Source organism: Chaetodon auriga, chromosome 15 (genome assembly GCF_051107435.1).
Source record: "Chaetodon auriga isolate fChaAug3 chromosome 15, fChaAug3.hap1, whole genome shotgun sequence".
Taxonomy (NCBI): domain Eukaryota; kingdom Metazoa; phylum Chordata; class Actinopteri; order Chaetodontiformes; family Chaetodontidae; genus Chaetodon; species Chaetodon auriga.
The window spans coordinates 21,668,562-21,685,493 of record NC_135088.1 but is presented as its reverse complement, the minus strand read 5'-3'; the positions used below and the strand labels follow the sequence as shown (position 1 = coordinate 21,685,493).

At 41.6% G+C, this 16,932-nt stretch overlaps 1 protein-coding gene across 1 annotated transcript in view; it reads right to left on the bottom strand.

Moving 5' to 3' along the window:
• The window catches only part of cblb (Cbl proto-oncogene B, E3 ubiquitin protein ligase), a 67,289-nt gene that overhangs the window by 8,750 nt on the left and 41,607 nt on the right, over positions 1-16,932 (bottom strand). Inside the window, exons 7-13 of the mRNA XM_076749754.1 lie at positions 14,908-15,045; positions 13,836-13,923; positions 12,865-12,996; positions 7,888-8,088; positions 6,973-7,167; positions 5,886-6,272; positions 2,752-2,843 (exon numbers count right to left, since the gene is read on the bottom strand). Of these exons, the coding sequence (XP_076605869.1) occupies positions 2,752-2,843; positions 5,886-6,272; positions 6,973-7,167; positions 7,888-8,088; positions 12,865-12,996; positions 13,836-13,923; positions 14,908-15,045 (1,233 nt within the window). The remainder of the gene's footprint in view (positions 1-2,751; positions 2,844-5,885; positions 6,273-6,972; positions 7,168-7,887; positions 8,089-12,864; positions 12,997-13,835; positions 13,924-14,907; positions 15,046-16,932) is intronic.

Genomic DNA, 16,932 nt, shown 5'->3' with positions numbered 1-16,932 from the left:
ATTCAGGTTAGGACTGTTTGGGTACCCTCTGTCATCTTCAACATTTTAAGCAGGATTTAAGTCTATTGTACAATTTTTGATTGAAAAAAAGGAAAGGAACACCATGCAAAAGCTTGGACACCCCAAGAGATTTCAGCACGTGATATTTTTTTACCAAGGTCTCTGACCTTAATTAGGTGTAGCTGTAATCACTGTTAGAAAGGGCCCAGTGATGCAAATTTCAAAGCTTTATAAATACTCTGACTCAAATGTCACAACAATCAGCAGCCATGGGCTCCTCTAAGCAGCTGCCGATGCCTACAGAGTAGGAAAAGGCTATAAGAAGACAGCAAAATGTTTTCAGATAGCTGTTTCCTTATTAATATAATTAAGAAAGAGGAGTTAATATGAACAGTGGAGATCAAGTTGAGGTCTGGAAGACCAAGAAAACTTTCTGAGACGACTGCTAGTTGGATTGCTTTCCTGCATCCTCACCACAAAATTCAGCGTCAGTCAGATATTTGCAAAGGAACATCTAACAAGCTTCATGCATTTCGAAAACAAGTCCAGTGGACTTTGCGTCCCGAGCAAAGACCTCAGATGTTGTTCCTGGAATCTGCTGAAGCCACTCTCTCAGTTTGTGGGTCACTGCCCCCATTGCTCCGATTAAAACTGGTACCACTGTTACCTTTACTCCCCTCTTCTTCTCTAGCTCCTCTCTCAGGACTTGATATTTTTTGAGCTTCTCGTATTCCTTCTTCTTGATATTGCTGTCACTCAGGATATCTATGTCTATCGCTATTGTCTTCTTCTGTCCCACGGGATCTTGGCTCGGTCATTGTCCACCACTTTAGGAGGTCTCTACCATTTTGACTTTGGGGCTTCCAGCCCATACTCAGTACAGATATTCCTGTACACTATGCCTGCCACTTGGGTATGGCGTTCCATGTACACTTTTCCTGCCAGTATCTTCACCCTGCTACTATGTGCTGAACTGTGTCAATGGCACTTTTGCACAGCCTGCACCTGGGGTCCTGTCTAGTGTGGTTGACCCCTGCCTCTACTGATCTTGTACTGAGGGCCTGTTCTTATGCAGTCATGATTAGTGCTTCTGTACTTTGAGATGGCCTCCAGAGCCGTTTTCCACAGGCCCACTGAGTTCTTGATGTTGTGCAATTCCAAGCATTCCAGCATCCGCGTGTGTGGCACTGAGTCATAGGCTTTCTTGTAGTCAATTACTTTATCAGTCGCGGTGGGGGGGGGGGTTGGGTGCTTTGCTCAGCCATGATCTTCAATCTCAGGTCAGTTGCCCTTGTGTTAAGGGTGTTGAATGCTGGGGCTTGGTACACAGTCTCAGAGTGTGGGGAGGATGATTGTACCTCCCCTCTGACCTGTCATCCTGGCTCCCCCTTGCCGTAGCATTGGTGTTGTACCTTGTCGATGTCTAGTTGTGATTGGAACTGCAATTTGCAGATATTGAAACACTGTGCTAGCAGTTGTTTCATTATGAGTATAGATGTTGGGTTTTGAAGCATCTAGTTATCCCACATCCTTTTCATGTCTCATGTTACTTGTCTGGTAGCATTTCAAGAATTTCTAATTTTCTGCTTTTGTCCATCTATGTCTAGCTCCAGTAGCCCACTTCTTATCAGGGTGCCCTGGTTCCCCCAACGCTTGACGCGGAACTTGTTAACCCTGGCAACGTCCAAGCCGGTATGAATCTTGTAGTTGCGGATTCACTCATACTGAGGTAGCAGCATTAAGGACCTTGCAAAAAGGTCCTCACTATCTATCTATCTATCTATCTATCTATCTATCTATCTATCTAAGTGTCTGTACATCACTCTATAACAACCTTACAATATTTTACAGCACTAAATTGTTTTCAGTAGAACCAGAGCTTCCCCTTTTGGCTCAAGCTTCATCGGAAGTGACAGCTCTATCCCCTGCCTCCAATACGGCCCTAAGGATACACAGACATACCTAATCTAATTCTCGCTGCAGCTGAAAGGCCATTAGATGTTTAGCCATCATTTTTCAAAGCTGTTTCTGACCTGGATTTCTCCATAAGGATACTAGAACTCACTAATAGAAGGCTGAAACCACAGAGAAAAGGAGGGTGGGGGTTTGGGAGGTGGAACTTCAGACTCAAAGGACATATCTAAGAGGAGACTAGGATAATGGCAAAAAACTATGAAGTCAATTTTGTTACTGCTCTCCCCAAAGTTTGCTTTAAGACCGCAGACCACACAGCTACTTTGTTCTGTTCCTACTCCACTCTACACAGTTCTACAGCCAAATAACCCTGCATGGTCTAGGAAATTTGAGGAAATTTGATATAACTGAGTCTCAAAAAGATTTGGCATGCATGATCCAATGATTAAACAGGCATTTGTCCAGCGTTTAATCATTTTTTCATGATTTTCACAGACTGTCATTTTGATACACTGTTTTAAAACACAGCCATATCACCGGAGGCATAAAAAAGTTCAATGGGAAATCACAGTAAAGTACCACTGGGATACAGAGAATAAACATTTCCTCACACTGTGATCTTGTCTGCCCATATTCATACAATCGTGCTGTACACATCATTATTATTGGCCAAACTTTTCCAGGATATTTCCAAGGAAACTTGGTTCATATCTTTCTGGAAAAATAAAATTTAATTGAATTGAATAAATAAGCCCATTGAGTGTGTGTGTGTGTGTGTGTGTGTGTGTGTGCGTGTGTGTGTGTGTGTGTGTGTGTGTGTGTGTGTGTAATACTCACTTGTGGCTATTGGCAAGTGTGGACTGTGTTGGTGAGTGCTGTGAGGGAAGGATGTCATACTCATCGCTGATTTGCACACCATTAGAGAAGGGCTGCACAGACACACACAAGAGAAGGAGGGAGAATTAAAAAAAACACACAAGGGAACAATTGAAAAGGTCAGTGTCAACTGAATCTGATGAACTGAAATAAACTCAAATTTTGCATCAGATATCTGATGTTCCTCTGATTCTGCTGTAGGTGTAGTCCTTATCACTTATCAAACACAGCCAGGACACTGTATTGAAGTTAGATACAGCAAATCTACAGCAAAGAGAAATGTTTTATTCACTTACTGTAACTTGAGAGCAACTGACCAAAAAGAAACGTGGGTTTAAGGATGCAAAACCAGAATTTATGTGCAAATGACTTGTTTGTTGATCAAACCTGATACATGTCAAATAAAGGATGGATAGAAGTTCTCCAATCATCAGCCTTCAGTGTTCTGAGCAGCATTAACCACTTACTGATATTTGTTATTATCCATTATCACAAAAAGTATTGTATAGATCCTGCGTCATGAAAAAGCAATACAATGTATCAATGTATTTCTAGCATTTTATAGAACTACTACCACTACCACTAATAATACTAATAAGCCTCTCTTTAGCAAAGCCATGTCAATCCTAGTGTTACTGGGCCTTCAGTAACACTAGTTGGGAAATGCATTCCATATGCACAGCACACATTTGAAATGAAAGCTCAGAAAGTATGTAAATAACCAAAACTAATTCCTAAATATGACCAAACACGCCAATGCTCTCCACTGGAGGCACTTTCTGATCAGACTGCCTCTCAATCTCAGAATGATGGGCTTGTGGTGTGTGTGTGTGTGTGTGTGTGCATGAATGTGTGCGCTGCACACTAGGCCTTTAAGTGATAAGGTGGAGTGAGTGGACAAATATTACAGATGCTCAGCAGTATTCCGGTTTCCACACCAGTAAATGCTGAGGCAGTCTCTGCATGATGTGCTTGGTTATACTTGAACAGTGCAAACAGTGAGTTTAAGTTAAATCACAGATTTCATTATTTAGCATAGATTATCTCTGCCAGATGGAGAGACAGATAACTATTGTGTAAGTATGCATTTACTCATTAGAGGAATGTCAGAGCAGCTCATTAGTCATGTGCCTGCTGCTCTCCTTATCTACAAAGAGCCTGTCAGACAATATCCTCAGTCCTTCCACAAACAATAAAAACACGTGAATCAAGATATCATCATCTTTTCCACAACTGTCTCTCTGCTCAGAAATGAAGCTTTATGCATATCTCACTCTGTTTTATAACTATGTGAATGTAAACTCATTAAAACTTTGACACAACATAAACAAATGCACATTCAGTTATTTTATCTAATGAAAAATAGTTCATGGAGCTTTGCTGTCCGGTAAGCAGTTAAATTCAGGGGTGCAAAAAACAGATACTCGGGTACGCACGAGTGATGACAAAAATTAAAAATGTGCAGCAACCAGTTGTTTCAAAATGCCCCTTTGCATACCAGGCAGCAACTGAATTGGGTCTGGGTTATAGAGTGGACAATGTCGTGCCTGGGATTACTCTGGGTGGACACTGTAAACAGTTTGCACTGTGACGCTGTTACAATCCAGCAGATGGTAATGTGATCGCTATAAAACTCGACAAAAGGAGATGGCAGTAACTGTCACTGGTCATCAGCACACATTTCTCCTCCACTCCTCGACACATTTGACTGGATGTAGTAACCAACTGTGAGAGATATCCAAAAAGCAACAGACTACTTCAGAGCTCTGCCTCCTACAAAGAAACATCAAACCAAACCTGAGCAGAAGAAAAGTCTTTTCTCTGAAAAGTAGCTGATGAGTCACTAAAATGTGGTTCAACATACGTCGTTCACATCCATATCTAACAGAAAAAATGGTGCATTTTATCCAGGCTGAGAATTTCAATCATCCATCATTTGGTAAGTACGAAAAGAGTAAGGACACCAACGTGGCAGAGGCCATTACTAACAAACAAGCTCATCAAGCTGAGAAGTTCAGTCGCCCACTTGCTTGATAAAATAAGTTGAATGAAGAATAACAAGGAGCTGTGATGTTTTTCTCTTAGCGTTTCATAAGGCTAAACATACACGTCCTATGTCTTACTGTACTGAGGACTTTGCTTTATTGAAGTGACTCAGGGTGAACATGGGTGATCCAGCTGACACCTGGTCAAACAGATTATTATCAGAATGACTGTATTGTTAAAAGGTGTAAAATAAACAAATGAGAAAACACGAGTGGGGCTGACAGTGAATGGCACCTAAAACATATTAGCCCTTCCCACCTTCTGTCTTCAGTGTCACAGGTGACTTCAATTAATCTTCTAAATTGGATATGGAAATGTTTTTCAAGAATGTAAAAATACTGGTTTGCTTTCTGGCATGTTCACAAAGCTGTTGTACCACCATCTACAATTTGTTTTGCTTTATTCCAGCTGTGAGGAGCTCTTCCATTTCCTTTGTGCATTGCATCATGAGAGAATAGCGTGCATCAACAAGACACTCAAAGATCAAGGTTTTTTAGTGTGTCAGTTTCCAGTGTCATCATTCTACAGTCAAAACCAGCTTAAATGTATCATGAAGTAAAGGCTGTGGTATATTCACCTGTCATCATACAATTTCTAGCGCATTTGCTGGTGGAGCTACCGCAGATGACGAGCCAGAAGATCACCAAAGTTCTCAAAGCCCATGAATGTCTGCACCAGACTGTATGGCAATCCATTCAACGTTCAACAGCTGCTGTAACGTTCCCCATGTTCACCATATTAGTTTAGTTTGTTAGCGAAAGTACAGCTCGGACTGATGGGAATGTCATCAGTCTTGCAGGTATTTGGTCAAAAACCAAAGTAATGGACAAATTAACATTGTGACCTAATGATGGTGCTAAATGAAAAATGAAAGGATCACCACAGCAATTCCAACTCATCCTGAGGGGAACATGACTGTCTGAAGCAAATTTCATGGCAATCCATCCAATTGTTGTCAAGACATTTCATTTAAAACCACAACAAATAGGCTTTTCCATACTTATCCTAAGTTACCACCATTAATGTTCAAACTGACGTGTAAGTCCTACCTTGGAGATCTCCGAGCCTCCTGCCCCCTCCATTCTGTGATGTAACCTCACAAATCCTGCAGACGGACAACTGAGTGGTCTTCCGTTCAGGTGAGAGGGGCCGGCGGGTCCCGGCTGGAGCGGGTGTTCGGATCCAGTCCTATGGGCATCTGCAAAGTGGCTGTCTTTGGGACACCGTGTCTCGGGGTTGATCTGGGAGTCTGACAGCATGCCAGTAGAAGATGAGATGGAAGAGGACAAGGAAGAGGAACTTGGGAGCCAAGAGTGGCGAGACTCTGGGGGGATGGGAGGAGGACGCTCAGGGGGAGGCGGGGGAGGTGGGTCCCTCTGCGGAGGAGGTGGGGCTGGGAGAGGCTTGTCCTGCTTCCTGGACATGCCTGGTGAAGACTAGAGAGGAGCAGACACATGGAATGTTCAGTGAAATGACAGCAGACAATCTGAACAGTTCAAGATTATTTTTTAAATCACACCACATCGTTTTTGTTGTCGATGCTGTGGACTACAGAGGGACTGGTAAGCTTTTGTGGAAGCGACATATAATGCGGATCCAAATAAAAAACAAAGAAGAAATCCAGATTTTGGCATTCAGTATGGTCACAGGTCTTCGTTGCACGCTACAGCTGCCAAATAAAAATGTGCAAGTGAAATAGAAAATCTTGCCCATTACCTTTGGCTGAACCTAGTATGAAAAGAGCTTTTCCTAACCATTTCCACCTTTACAAGCCTCTAAGAGGAAATGAACAACTGTCACAACAACATGATTTGTGGGTTATGAAACCCTTCAGAAATTGAAACATTAATGATGCCACTCAGAGATACCAGAGATTCATGTGTGCAGCTTTTTCTTTCTTCTTTTAATTTGTTTTTTGAGTTATCTTTTCTCTTGTTCTGACCCTGTAATTATTTTGAACGTGTTTCCTGTGTTTACATTCTCCTTGTGCAAAGTCCTCTTTTAAAGCAATTCCAAAACTTTTATATAAAATGTGCTTTAAATCAATTTGTGACAGCCCACTGACACTTGACTGCAGTGATGATGTGCAGGAACATCCAAGTGACACATTTGTCTTTGGGGAATGCTGTGACTGACCTTCGGGGAGCTGCTGGGACTGGCGGATGGGGAACGGATGGCGCCCTTGTGGATGAGGTCGAGTCGTGGCGGGACAGGGGGAAGGCCGAGGTGCTGGAAGCTGTGGCCGGGGTCTCCTCCGTGGGCTTTTCTGTGTTGGCTGACAGGTGAAGAGCTGGGAGACACCATGGGCGAGTTCTGGCGGTCAGCACAGTGCTGAGGGAAAGTAAATCATCTTTTAAAGGGGTGTTCAGTTATTTATCACTTGCCTGATGAATTGTTTAAGTGTTGTAAGAGAGTAAATCATGTGGGTTATCACATTAAACTGGTAGGATTATGGACTTAAGTCAAAGATAAATGCAAAAATCCTTCTCTTTTACTGCTAAAAAGAAGAGCAAGTTCATCAAATTTATCAAGATTAAAGGAACAGTTCAAGAGGTGTCTTCAGTTGGTTAAGATTAGATATGTACTACTATTTGCATTTGATTTGAACAATTTATAGGACGTTGCACTTTTTTTTTTTAAGATTCATCAGGACTGCAAACAGCAAAAACAAACAGAACACTGATTTTGTTTGGAATCACTTTTCATACATCTTCTTTGTCTTGAATCCTTGTCTCTGACTGGTTATTCCTGCTCTGAGCAAGTGTAATGTGATTTCTCATGTGATCGCCTGAGAGTTGCTCTTTAAGATCAATCTCACACTTTGCTGTAAGTAGGAATAAGTCACTTGTGTCATATTCACACAGTGAAGCAATCTTTTACTCTGAGTTGGCTCTTTAAAGTATAATTAAGTGTAATACTTGGAAGTTTGCTGAATATGTTTTTTTTTAACTAAAAGAACTAAAAGAAAGGGCACATCAGATGTTTTGAAACTTAAGCCCTTTCAGCTACTGATCAACAGACTGACTAGCAGCTAGCACTGCAAGTCTTTACCTTCCTGATGTTGGCTAGTCCATTCATGACCAGGCAATCTTCTCTGTCTTCCTCATCATCCAGCTCCAGCATGGGGCAGCTGTGCTGGTCCAGGAAGAAGCACTTGTTGCCCTCATTTCTTGGGTCAAAGGGATCCACAATTATGGGCTCTGTGCCTTTGATCTCACAACGACAGAACGGACAACCCTGACCATCTGATTCCTGGAACAGACAAGGGAAAGAGTTTGCATGAAACACGATATTTCCTAAAAACACACAGGTGTGGAGATGACATTTGTAACCCTTAGACATTTCTAAATCTAATGATCTGATGACCATGGTTTCATCATTGTGGTGTTTTGGGAACATGAAGAATCACTTGGAGCATCGAGCAGGAAGGCTGTTGCACACAGCTGGGATACACATGGTTAAGGTTATGTGCTTCGCTGCTAACCTATCTCTCTTCCCCCGATTCATGAAAGGACTCTGGCAAGGTCAACTGGACACATGCTTGTGTCGAATACTGTTTTGCAACTTTACAACATTCATGGGCCACATGTACATATTCCACATGTTGGCCCCTGTCAAACAGGGGTCATAAATAACAGGATAAAAGAGGTTTTGGCTTTAAGTGCTTCGCTCTCCACTGACTCAGGGGCTACAATCTAAGGCAGACAATATTTACAGAGAACAAAGCTGCATTTGTGGCGGCCATATGGTTGGGGACTTGGCAGGGGACGCACCAAAGGCATGTTTGAAACTTAATCCTAATTAGAGTGGGTTGAGAAGGGAAGGAGTGGGAGGTTAAAAGGAAGGGAGCCCAGATGGGGGAGGAGATGGTGTGATGCTCATAGACACTGAAGACAAACTAAGACAAACTGCTCCTGAACTTCTGCTGTGGTGAAGAGGAGAAAACCTTCCAAGCTTTACTTCTGCTCTGAAACAGACAGAATACAGCATTTAGTCTTGATATACTGCTCGTTGGCACATTGATTTAGTGATTTTTCAGACGTTTAGATGTTAAAACAGGCAGGGCGAACTCTAGTTGAGGAGAGGTTTTTTTTTTAGATGTCTAATTTACATATAACCATGGTTTCACCAGCATTAAATTGACTAGACAATATTTCAATATGAAGCATGTCCAAACATGTTAAAATATAGTCAGTTAAATAGTACTATATGTAACTTTGATGTCTAAAACTGTCAACCTGCATTCATTTTTTTTGGGTCACTTAGGGGGAGCCAAACAAGTCGTAAAAACAACACTGACATATCACCACTTTCTTAAGTTGATATGGTGAATGTGTCAGCACACAGCTGCCTATTTACACGTCCAGTAGACAAAGAGTGAGCAAGATTTATATGGAGTCATATTTCTTGGTGGAAGTCAAACATTCACTCTTTTCATTCATTCACTTTTTAACTCTGGTTTAGTCTCCACCACATGCTAAGGAAAAAAAAAAAACAGCCAGCCCTTTAGCTGCTAAATGCTTCACTTTGTGTGCTGTTTGGTGCCCAGCAGGTTGTGTGCAGTGGGTTTATCAGAGCTTTTCCTGTGAAAACCGCCTGCTGCTGCTGGAAACAATGCTGATGGGAGCAGCGAGACTGAACCAAAACAATGATGTTGTGCGCCGTTAAAGCAAAACAATGAGCTGAAAGATGCTCAATAGAAAAAAGATCCTCAGAAGAGCTGAGTTGAACAGCAGAGTCACATGATTAATCTAAGTGAGTTTGTTACTCCAAGCGACCCATTTCATATCACACATAGTTGTGCGATCCTTTGTTAATGAACAAATATCGACTGGAGCAGCTTTAAAGGACCATGACCCAGATATAATTTGTGAGCAGATGATTGTTCTCTGTGGGTTTGTCACCATGAATGACACCTTTCACTTTATACAGTAGCAGCCAACTTGCTGTCTGGACTGTAATAGGGCACATGCTGATTCCTGCGGGATCCCTGCTCTCCAGTTGGTTGGGTTGTGATGGTATGTGAATGCGGCACTGCCTCAAAACACCCCTAAGCACCATGTGCGGAGACCAGTTGCTTTCTCTATCCACCAGGAGGAGCAGTCAATATGGAAGCTGCCATAACACTGTTGTAGTGTCACCATTTTACTTCAAGGTTGCCCATTGCCGTTGGACATTTTCATTGACCAGTGTGCCTGAAATCAGCTGGCCTTACCATGTTTGATGTGTGTGAGGGAGTGTGCTCCTCACAGAGATACTTTTAGTGAAGCATTTATTATTATCATATCATAATTTCATAAAAATACTACACTGAAGCTTTTTCTAATGCTGATTGTTGTTTTTATGTATTAGCTAACATCACAAAGTTCTGGTTCAGATTTAGAGAGCTGAATGTTGAATATTTTTTCCACAAGGAAAGAAATAACTTAATCTGTTCCATAAAATTCAGAAATTACAAGAAGGCACGAATAATGCAGAATCTCATAGACAGTGTATCACAAAGGAGTATACTGTAGTTACTATTTACTGAATTTGCAAAAATTTTACATTAACCATAAATTTTGTGTTCTCTCTTAAATTTAGTGTAAATGGTGAAATCAACAGACACAGAGAGTGTGTTCACTTCTTTGTGCCTCTAAGAACTTAATCCATTGTCAACATAAAGACTGATTAGACCAGCTTTCAAACTTTCAACTAGATTTTAGGTTGGTTAAAAAGTTTTAGCCTTCATTTCTACATGTCTCTTGACCTGAAAGTCACCAAATCAAACAAAGAAAGAAAAGAATGTTCAAAGCTCTGGGCTCTGGACAAAGCTGACTTTGTATTTTGTGGACAGAACTATTTACCACTTGCCAACATTCTTACAATCAATTCAGTCATTAGTAAGATACAAAAACCTCATCATCTAATGAAACCTATGGTCAGGTGCTTTTAGGGCACAGAAAAGCCCCTGTGAAGCCCACACTGCATGGATTCCAGATAAAACTAATAGCTAGAACAAGGGAACCCTCTCATGTGCCCCCATAGTCTGGAGAGCTCAGAAATGACCTTCAGAGAGAACAGGATGTGGAATTACACAGATCATCAGCCAGCTGTGTGTGAAGACTGCGTGTGTCACCCCAGCTGACTAATATACAGAGTGAGAGGAAAGTCAGGGAACCACCACTGAGTCAATGACCTGAGCAGACTGGTGCTGGGTTACTCACTGTCACAGGGTAGGAGAGTTCCCTCTTTCTCTCTGACTCACAGTTGCACTAATGTGAAGGAAAATACTTCATTACTGAAGCACACATACTGTATACACACACACACACACACACACACACACACACACACACACACTGACATACGTCACTGGCTGAGTTTGTGGATGAGGAGGGGTCATGAAGAGTTGTCATAACAGGAAGTATGATAAACAAAAACTGTTAATGTGGGTGCTGCTGAATCCTGCTGTTTACAGAGTGTAGGACTGGAACGACTTGCCTCATTTGCTAAATGTACAACTGCGTTCAGACTCAAGCCACCCAAGTAAAAGCTTTCCAGCTTTGAAGCCACGACACTGAACCTCTTGAGAGCAGAGCAGCAAAATAAAGTAATGCTCTAAAAAGCTTCTCCAATGCTTTAATCAGGGTTTCCCAAGGCTCATGTCAAAGACCCTCAAACTTACAGTGTGTACCACAGATCCCATTTAAGAAAAAATTTGCTGGCCCTGCAGGAATTCATTATTTCTCTGTTGTGATAACTCTGACCAAAAACATATGATCTGGGGGAACATATCCAACAAGATTTGGTATAATTTGAGTTTTATGTATTTGTTTTTTGCATGATCAGAATTTTTGTCTAGAAAAAAAAAAAAAAAAACTCAGGATAACTTCCTACAGCAGTAAGCACAGACTGGCTGCACTGCCACAGAAGCGACTACAAAGACTTATCATGACGCTTTCATCTCAGCATCACTTTGGTCAGAAAAACTATAAAATCTAATGTTTTAATGGCTTAAAATGTGTTTCACTGTTTGCTCTTAGACATCAGTTCTGATTTCTCAGTCTGAGGCAAACAAAAGGCTCATGATAAATGGAAACTATTACAGTGCTGACGGACTGAAAAACAAAGTGCGCTCAACTTCATGTCTAAAACCTGTACTCACCGTCTTCTAAACCATCTTCCATGTCCTCCCTCGCAAAAGCTCCACTGCCAAACATGTAAAGGTGAGATATGCTTTGCTTGTGTAAAAATACTACTATACTACTGTAATACAAATCATACAAATATACACACACACACACATACACACACACACACACACACATATGTGTGTATGTAAATAAAAAATGTAAGATTTACGATAGAGTGATCTCTCCGTGACTGCATCACAGATGTTCCATGAGAAGGTGTGTGTGTGTGTGTGTGTGTGTGTGGCAGAGGTGGAAAGGAAGTCTCTGGACTCAATGCTAATGACTTATTAGAGGAAATTAATCATGAACACACTTTGCTGGCACAACTCCTGATTACAAACCAGTGCTCACAGCAATGCAGGACAGTATGCTGTAGGATGGACACATAAAAAACACATAGCAGGAAGCAGAGAAACACAAGATGAAACACTGGAATATGTATACTGTGTGTGCTGTGCGCACACAGTATACACAGTGCTCAGTTTTCACTTCCACTTCTAACTGATGTGTGGAAATTTGATTAGGACAGATGCAAGGACACAGGGAGGAAGTGAGGGAGGGAGGTTTTCCTTGAATCTTGCACTGGAGGCTGAAAGCTTTGTTCTTTTCTCACTTATATGTGGACACTTATTAATCTTCAAACCAGACTCATTCCTACATATACATCCAAAAAACATACAATATTAGCAGTGCAGAAGACTTGAAATGTTTCGATCTTTCATGTGAGGTTTTGGTGTTTTTCCGTGAAGCATGATATGAAGATGTACAGATCGGGCAATTACAACCGCAATCGGCCAAACCCCTCTGTTCAAAGTTTGGATCTCGAAATGACTTGTACGGTTCATCACTATACCTGCCAGGCTGTAAGACAGGAAGTGCACATGAGGTGACCGCAGGGTTCAATCTTGACGTCTTTGTCGTTCTCAGCACAGATCTTACAGAGCTGGAAGGTGGAGCCCATTTCACAGTACAGCTCATACTGCTCCTGTTCAGGCAGAGCAAAAGCCTGTTAGTCATCAAGTGGTGCATGTATCAAACTATACAGGGGAACAAAACACAAAATCCTACAGAGAAACACATACAGGGACTTCCCATCACTAATTCAGAGCTATTCCATGACCTTAAATGGTCATGGTTAATGTTGTTGTGGAATGGTCCATTTTTCACCTCAGTTACAGTAAAATATGTAGAAACCGAATCATATGACAAACAATTTATATGTGACCCATCTGTACTGTCCTCTAATATTCACCGACTTCTCTGTTTGGAATACGCTTCTCAAAATATTATCATATCAGAAATTCTCAGTCACACAACAACAGCTTATAATTTTCTCTTCGTCATCCTTTTATCTGGTCAGGCTGATAAAACTGCTTGAGACAGAAATCAATGACAGTAGGCTGTACAACAGATGATGATTTCCGTGTGCCATTCAGACATCAATACAGAGGAATCGCGACCCCTGATTGGATACTATGCTCTCAGTGGTCATTTTCAAACAGGAAAACATGTGGCGGACTGTTCTGGAAAAAGTCATCACAAAAATACGTTTCTGAATAAATCTGAAATAAAAAAAAAGTCACACACTTGGACGATTTCTTCATTTCACAAGACGTCATTTAAAAAAAAACTGAGTGGTTTGACACATGCTTGAGGTTCAGTCACTTCTCAGTGAACATTTCCACGCCTCAACGTCATGAGAAAGAGCGAGCTTACTTGACGTATTCTGACTTAATGAGGCTAAGAAATGCCATGACCTGTGCGAACCATGAACATTCTGCTTATCAAGATGAAGCATGTTGTCAGAAACAAGCACAAACTCACTTGTGTCACTTTGATGTGATCATGAGGTGTTGGCTCACACAAACCAGTGAGGTCAGGATTGTAACTGCGACCATCAGGGAACAAATAGCTGCGAATGAGAAAACAATATTAGACAAACAGCACATTTTCTCCGAATGTTTCAATCAGTCATGTTTTGTTTGTCATGTCTTCTAACATATTATCTGTGATGCATTTCAGACACTGCACTGAAGAAATCTCATTTTTACATGTCTGTCCGATACATGCAAATGTGCAAAAATGTGATGAACCAAAAGTAGCAGAACCACAAGAAGCAACAGGGGCACTTGTAGTAATAGCTTCAGTTTAAATGCCTTAAACACTTTTATAAATAATGATTTATGATTGACACAAATACCATTATGAGCTTTTTTTTTTTAATTCAAGTCTTAAATAAAAAAGCTAATGTGAGTTAGTAATCTCTCTGCATGGAAGAAAAAGTAAAATATAGCATCAGCAATTATTACGAAGCTGAGTGGAAACTCTTAAAGTCTGGGTTTAACCACAATGACTGTCATCTGAAAGAGCGACTGATGGGAACTTAGCTTCCCCCACGGTTGTTGAGTTCTCCCTGCTTGATCAAAAACAGAGGTACTTCAAACAGGGTCCCCCCCCCCCCACCCCCACCCCTCCCCTAGTGCCTGTCTCTGGCTACAGCGTGATTGACAGCTGAGGGGAGCAAGATGCCGCGCATTAAATGGCAGGAAGCATGTTTGATTTGTCTGGGGGCCTGTCAGATTATTAGGATAAACAGATGGTCTCGCAGAACAACTTGAGCCTCAAAGACATCCTCTTGTCTGTCTGAGACAAAAACATTCATCTTGGAAGTAGCTTTCAGAGAAGACTTATGCCTTCAGGCACTGTGCTCTGGTCTGCCAAGTGACATTTAAGGACTTCCTAAATCAGATGTGACTGATTGAGACATAGTCAATCATTTCTCATTTGTACAGAGCATGTACACAGTGGACAGTATAGTACAACCAATCAATATACAAACAGAGAGCGAGCAGGAGAGAGAGAGAGTGTGTGTGTAAGTGTGTGATCGGTCACGTACAAGCCCTCCCTGTAGCCATCGATGAGGGCCTGGAACAGCGGTTTGTTGTGGGGGATGGTCTGCAGTATATTGCCATCATTGGTCACATAGCCGATGGCCCACTGGCCCAGTCGTGTACAACTAAGTCTGAAGATGTAACTGTTAGGCAGAGAAAGAGAAGAGAGAAAGAGAAGAGCAGATCAACATCTGCAAAAATGTCCAACAAACTTTAAATAATGACACTGAAGCAATACAACATCTTTTGAATGTCAACTTCTCTGCGGTGTAGTATCGAGAACTTCACTGAGAACTCAATCGAGCACTCAATAGCTGTGAATGGACTGTGGGACTGTAATATAGATAGATACTTTATTTATCCCCATGAGGGGAAATTCCGGTGTCCAGTAGCACATATGACCAGATAAAAACAGATAAAAACACACACTTCCAATAAAATAGTAAATAAGATAATAAATTAATGAATTAATGATGTGCACAGTTTAACAGTTTAACAGGAGCTGTTCTACAGTCCTATGGCAGCAGGAATGAATGATCTCCTGAACCTCTCAGTTCGACAGCGCAGGGAGAGGAGCCTGTTACTGCGGCTGCTTCTCTGAGCTTCCAGAGTCTCATGAAGAGGATGACTCTTGTTGTTGAGGATGGCATGCACCATACTCCTCATCCTCCTTTCCACCATGGACCCCACCCAATTCCAGAAAAGTTAGATGCTGTGTAAAATGCAAATTGATTTGATATATATTAAAGTGAAAACAGTACAAAGACAAGACATTTTGTGTTTGACCTCAATCACCTGAATTCTGTAAATATCTGCTTATTTGAATTAGGGACAGGTTGGGACAGGAGCAACTAAAGACTGGGAAAGTTGTGGAACGCTCCAGAAACACCTGTTTGGAACATTCCACAGGTAAACAGGTTCATTGGTAACAAGCGAAGATGGAATGAGGTTCATGGGCAAACAAACCAACAGTTGAACGCTTCTCAGCTCATCTGTGCAGTGCTCAGTGCTGTGGTCTGATGAGTCCACACTTCATTTATGGAAATCATGTCCTCCACCCATCCAGATTGTTAACAGTGCAAAGTTCAAAAGCCAGTGTCTGTGATGGTTTTGGGGTGTGTCAGTGGCCATGGAATGGGTACATCTGTGAAGGTACCATTACAATAGGTACAATCAGGTTTTAGAGCATCATGCTTCCATTCCAGTCTTTTTCAGGGATGTCCATGCTTATACCAGCAAAACAATGCCAGCCCACATTCTGCATGTGTTACAACAGCACGGCTTCAGAGCAAAAGAGTGTGGGTACAAGGCTGGCCTGCCTGGAGTCCACACCTGTCTCCCGATGAAAATGTGTGGCGCATTGTGAAGTGCAAAATATGACAGTGGAGATGTGGGACTGTTGAGCAAGTTAAGTTATATGTAACACAAGAATGTGAAAAAAAATTCACTTTCAAAACTTTAACAAATGTCCTTTCTGTGTCTGTATTGTATTTAGATGAATGTAAGTCAGAGAGAATTTGCAAATCATTGCATTCTGTTTTTATCTGCATTTTACAAAATGTCACAACTTTTTTGGAATTGGGGTTGTTGAAGAATTTTTACATCATGTTTGCATATAATACTATCACCTCAAGTCCTTCGAAGGCTGATCTTGACCTTCATTTGTCCTAAAGAAGGCTCGATCCACCTTTTGTCTTCTTAAACCACCATCTTTCAATCAAGACTGTGCTTTCTGAATACTGTTTCTTTAGGTGCAGTGTCTCCAAGTGTCTCCACAACACACACAGACACAGACAGACAGACAGACAGACAGACAGACAGACAGACAGACAGACGCCCACACACACACAAGCGCACACATGTTGTGTTTTTATCACTTGTGGGCATGGACACACACACAGTAGCAGTAGTTATGGAGGTCTGACTGTGTGTGTGAGGGAGCTAATCATTTGCGTGTCAGTGCACTCAGGCCTGTTGATCGTTGCTTTTATCTTTTCAATCCAACAGAAGGGGCTTTTCAAATAAACCAT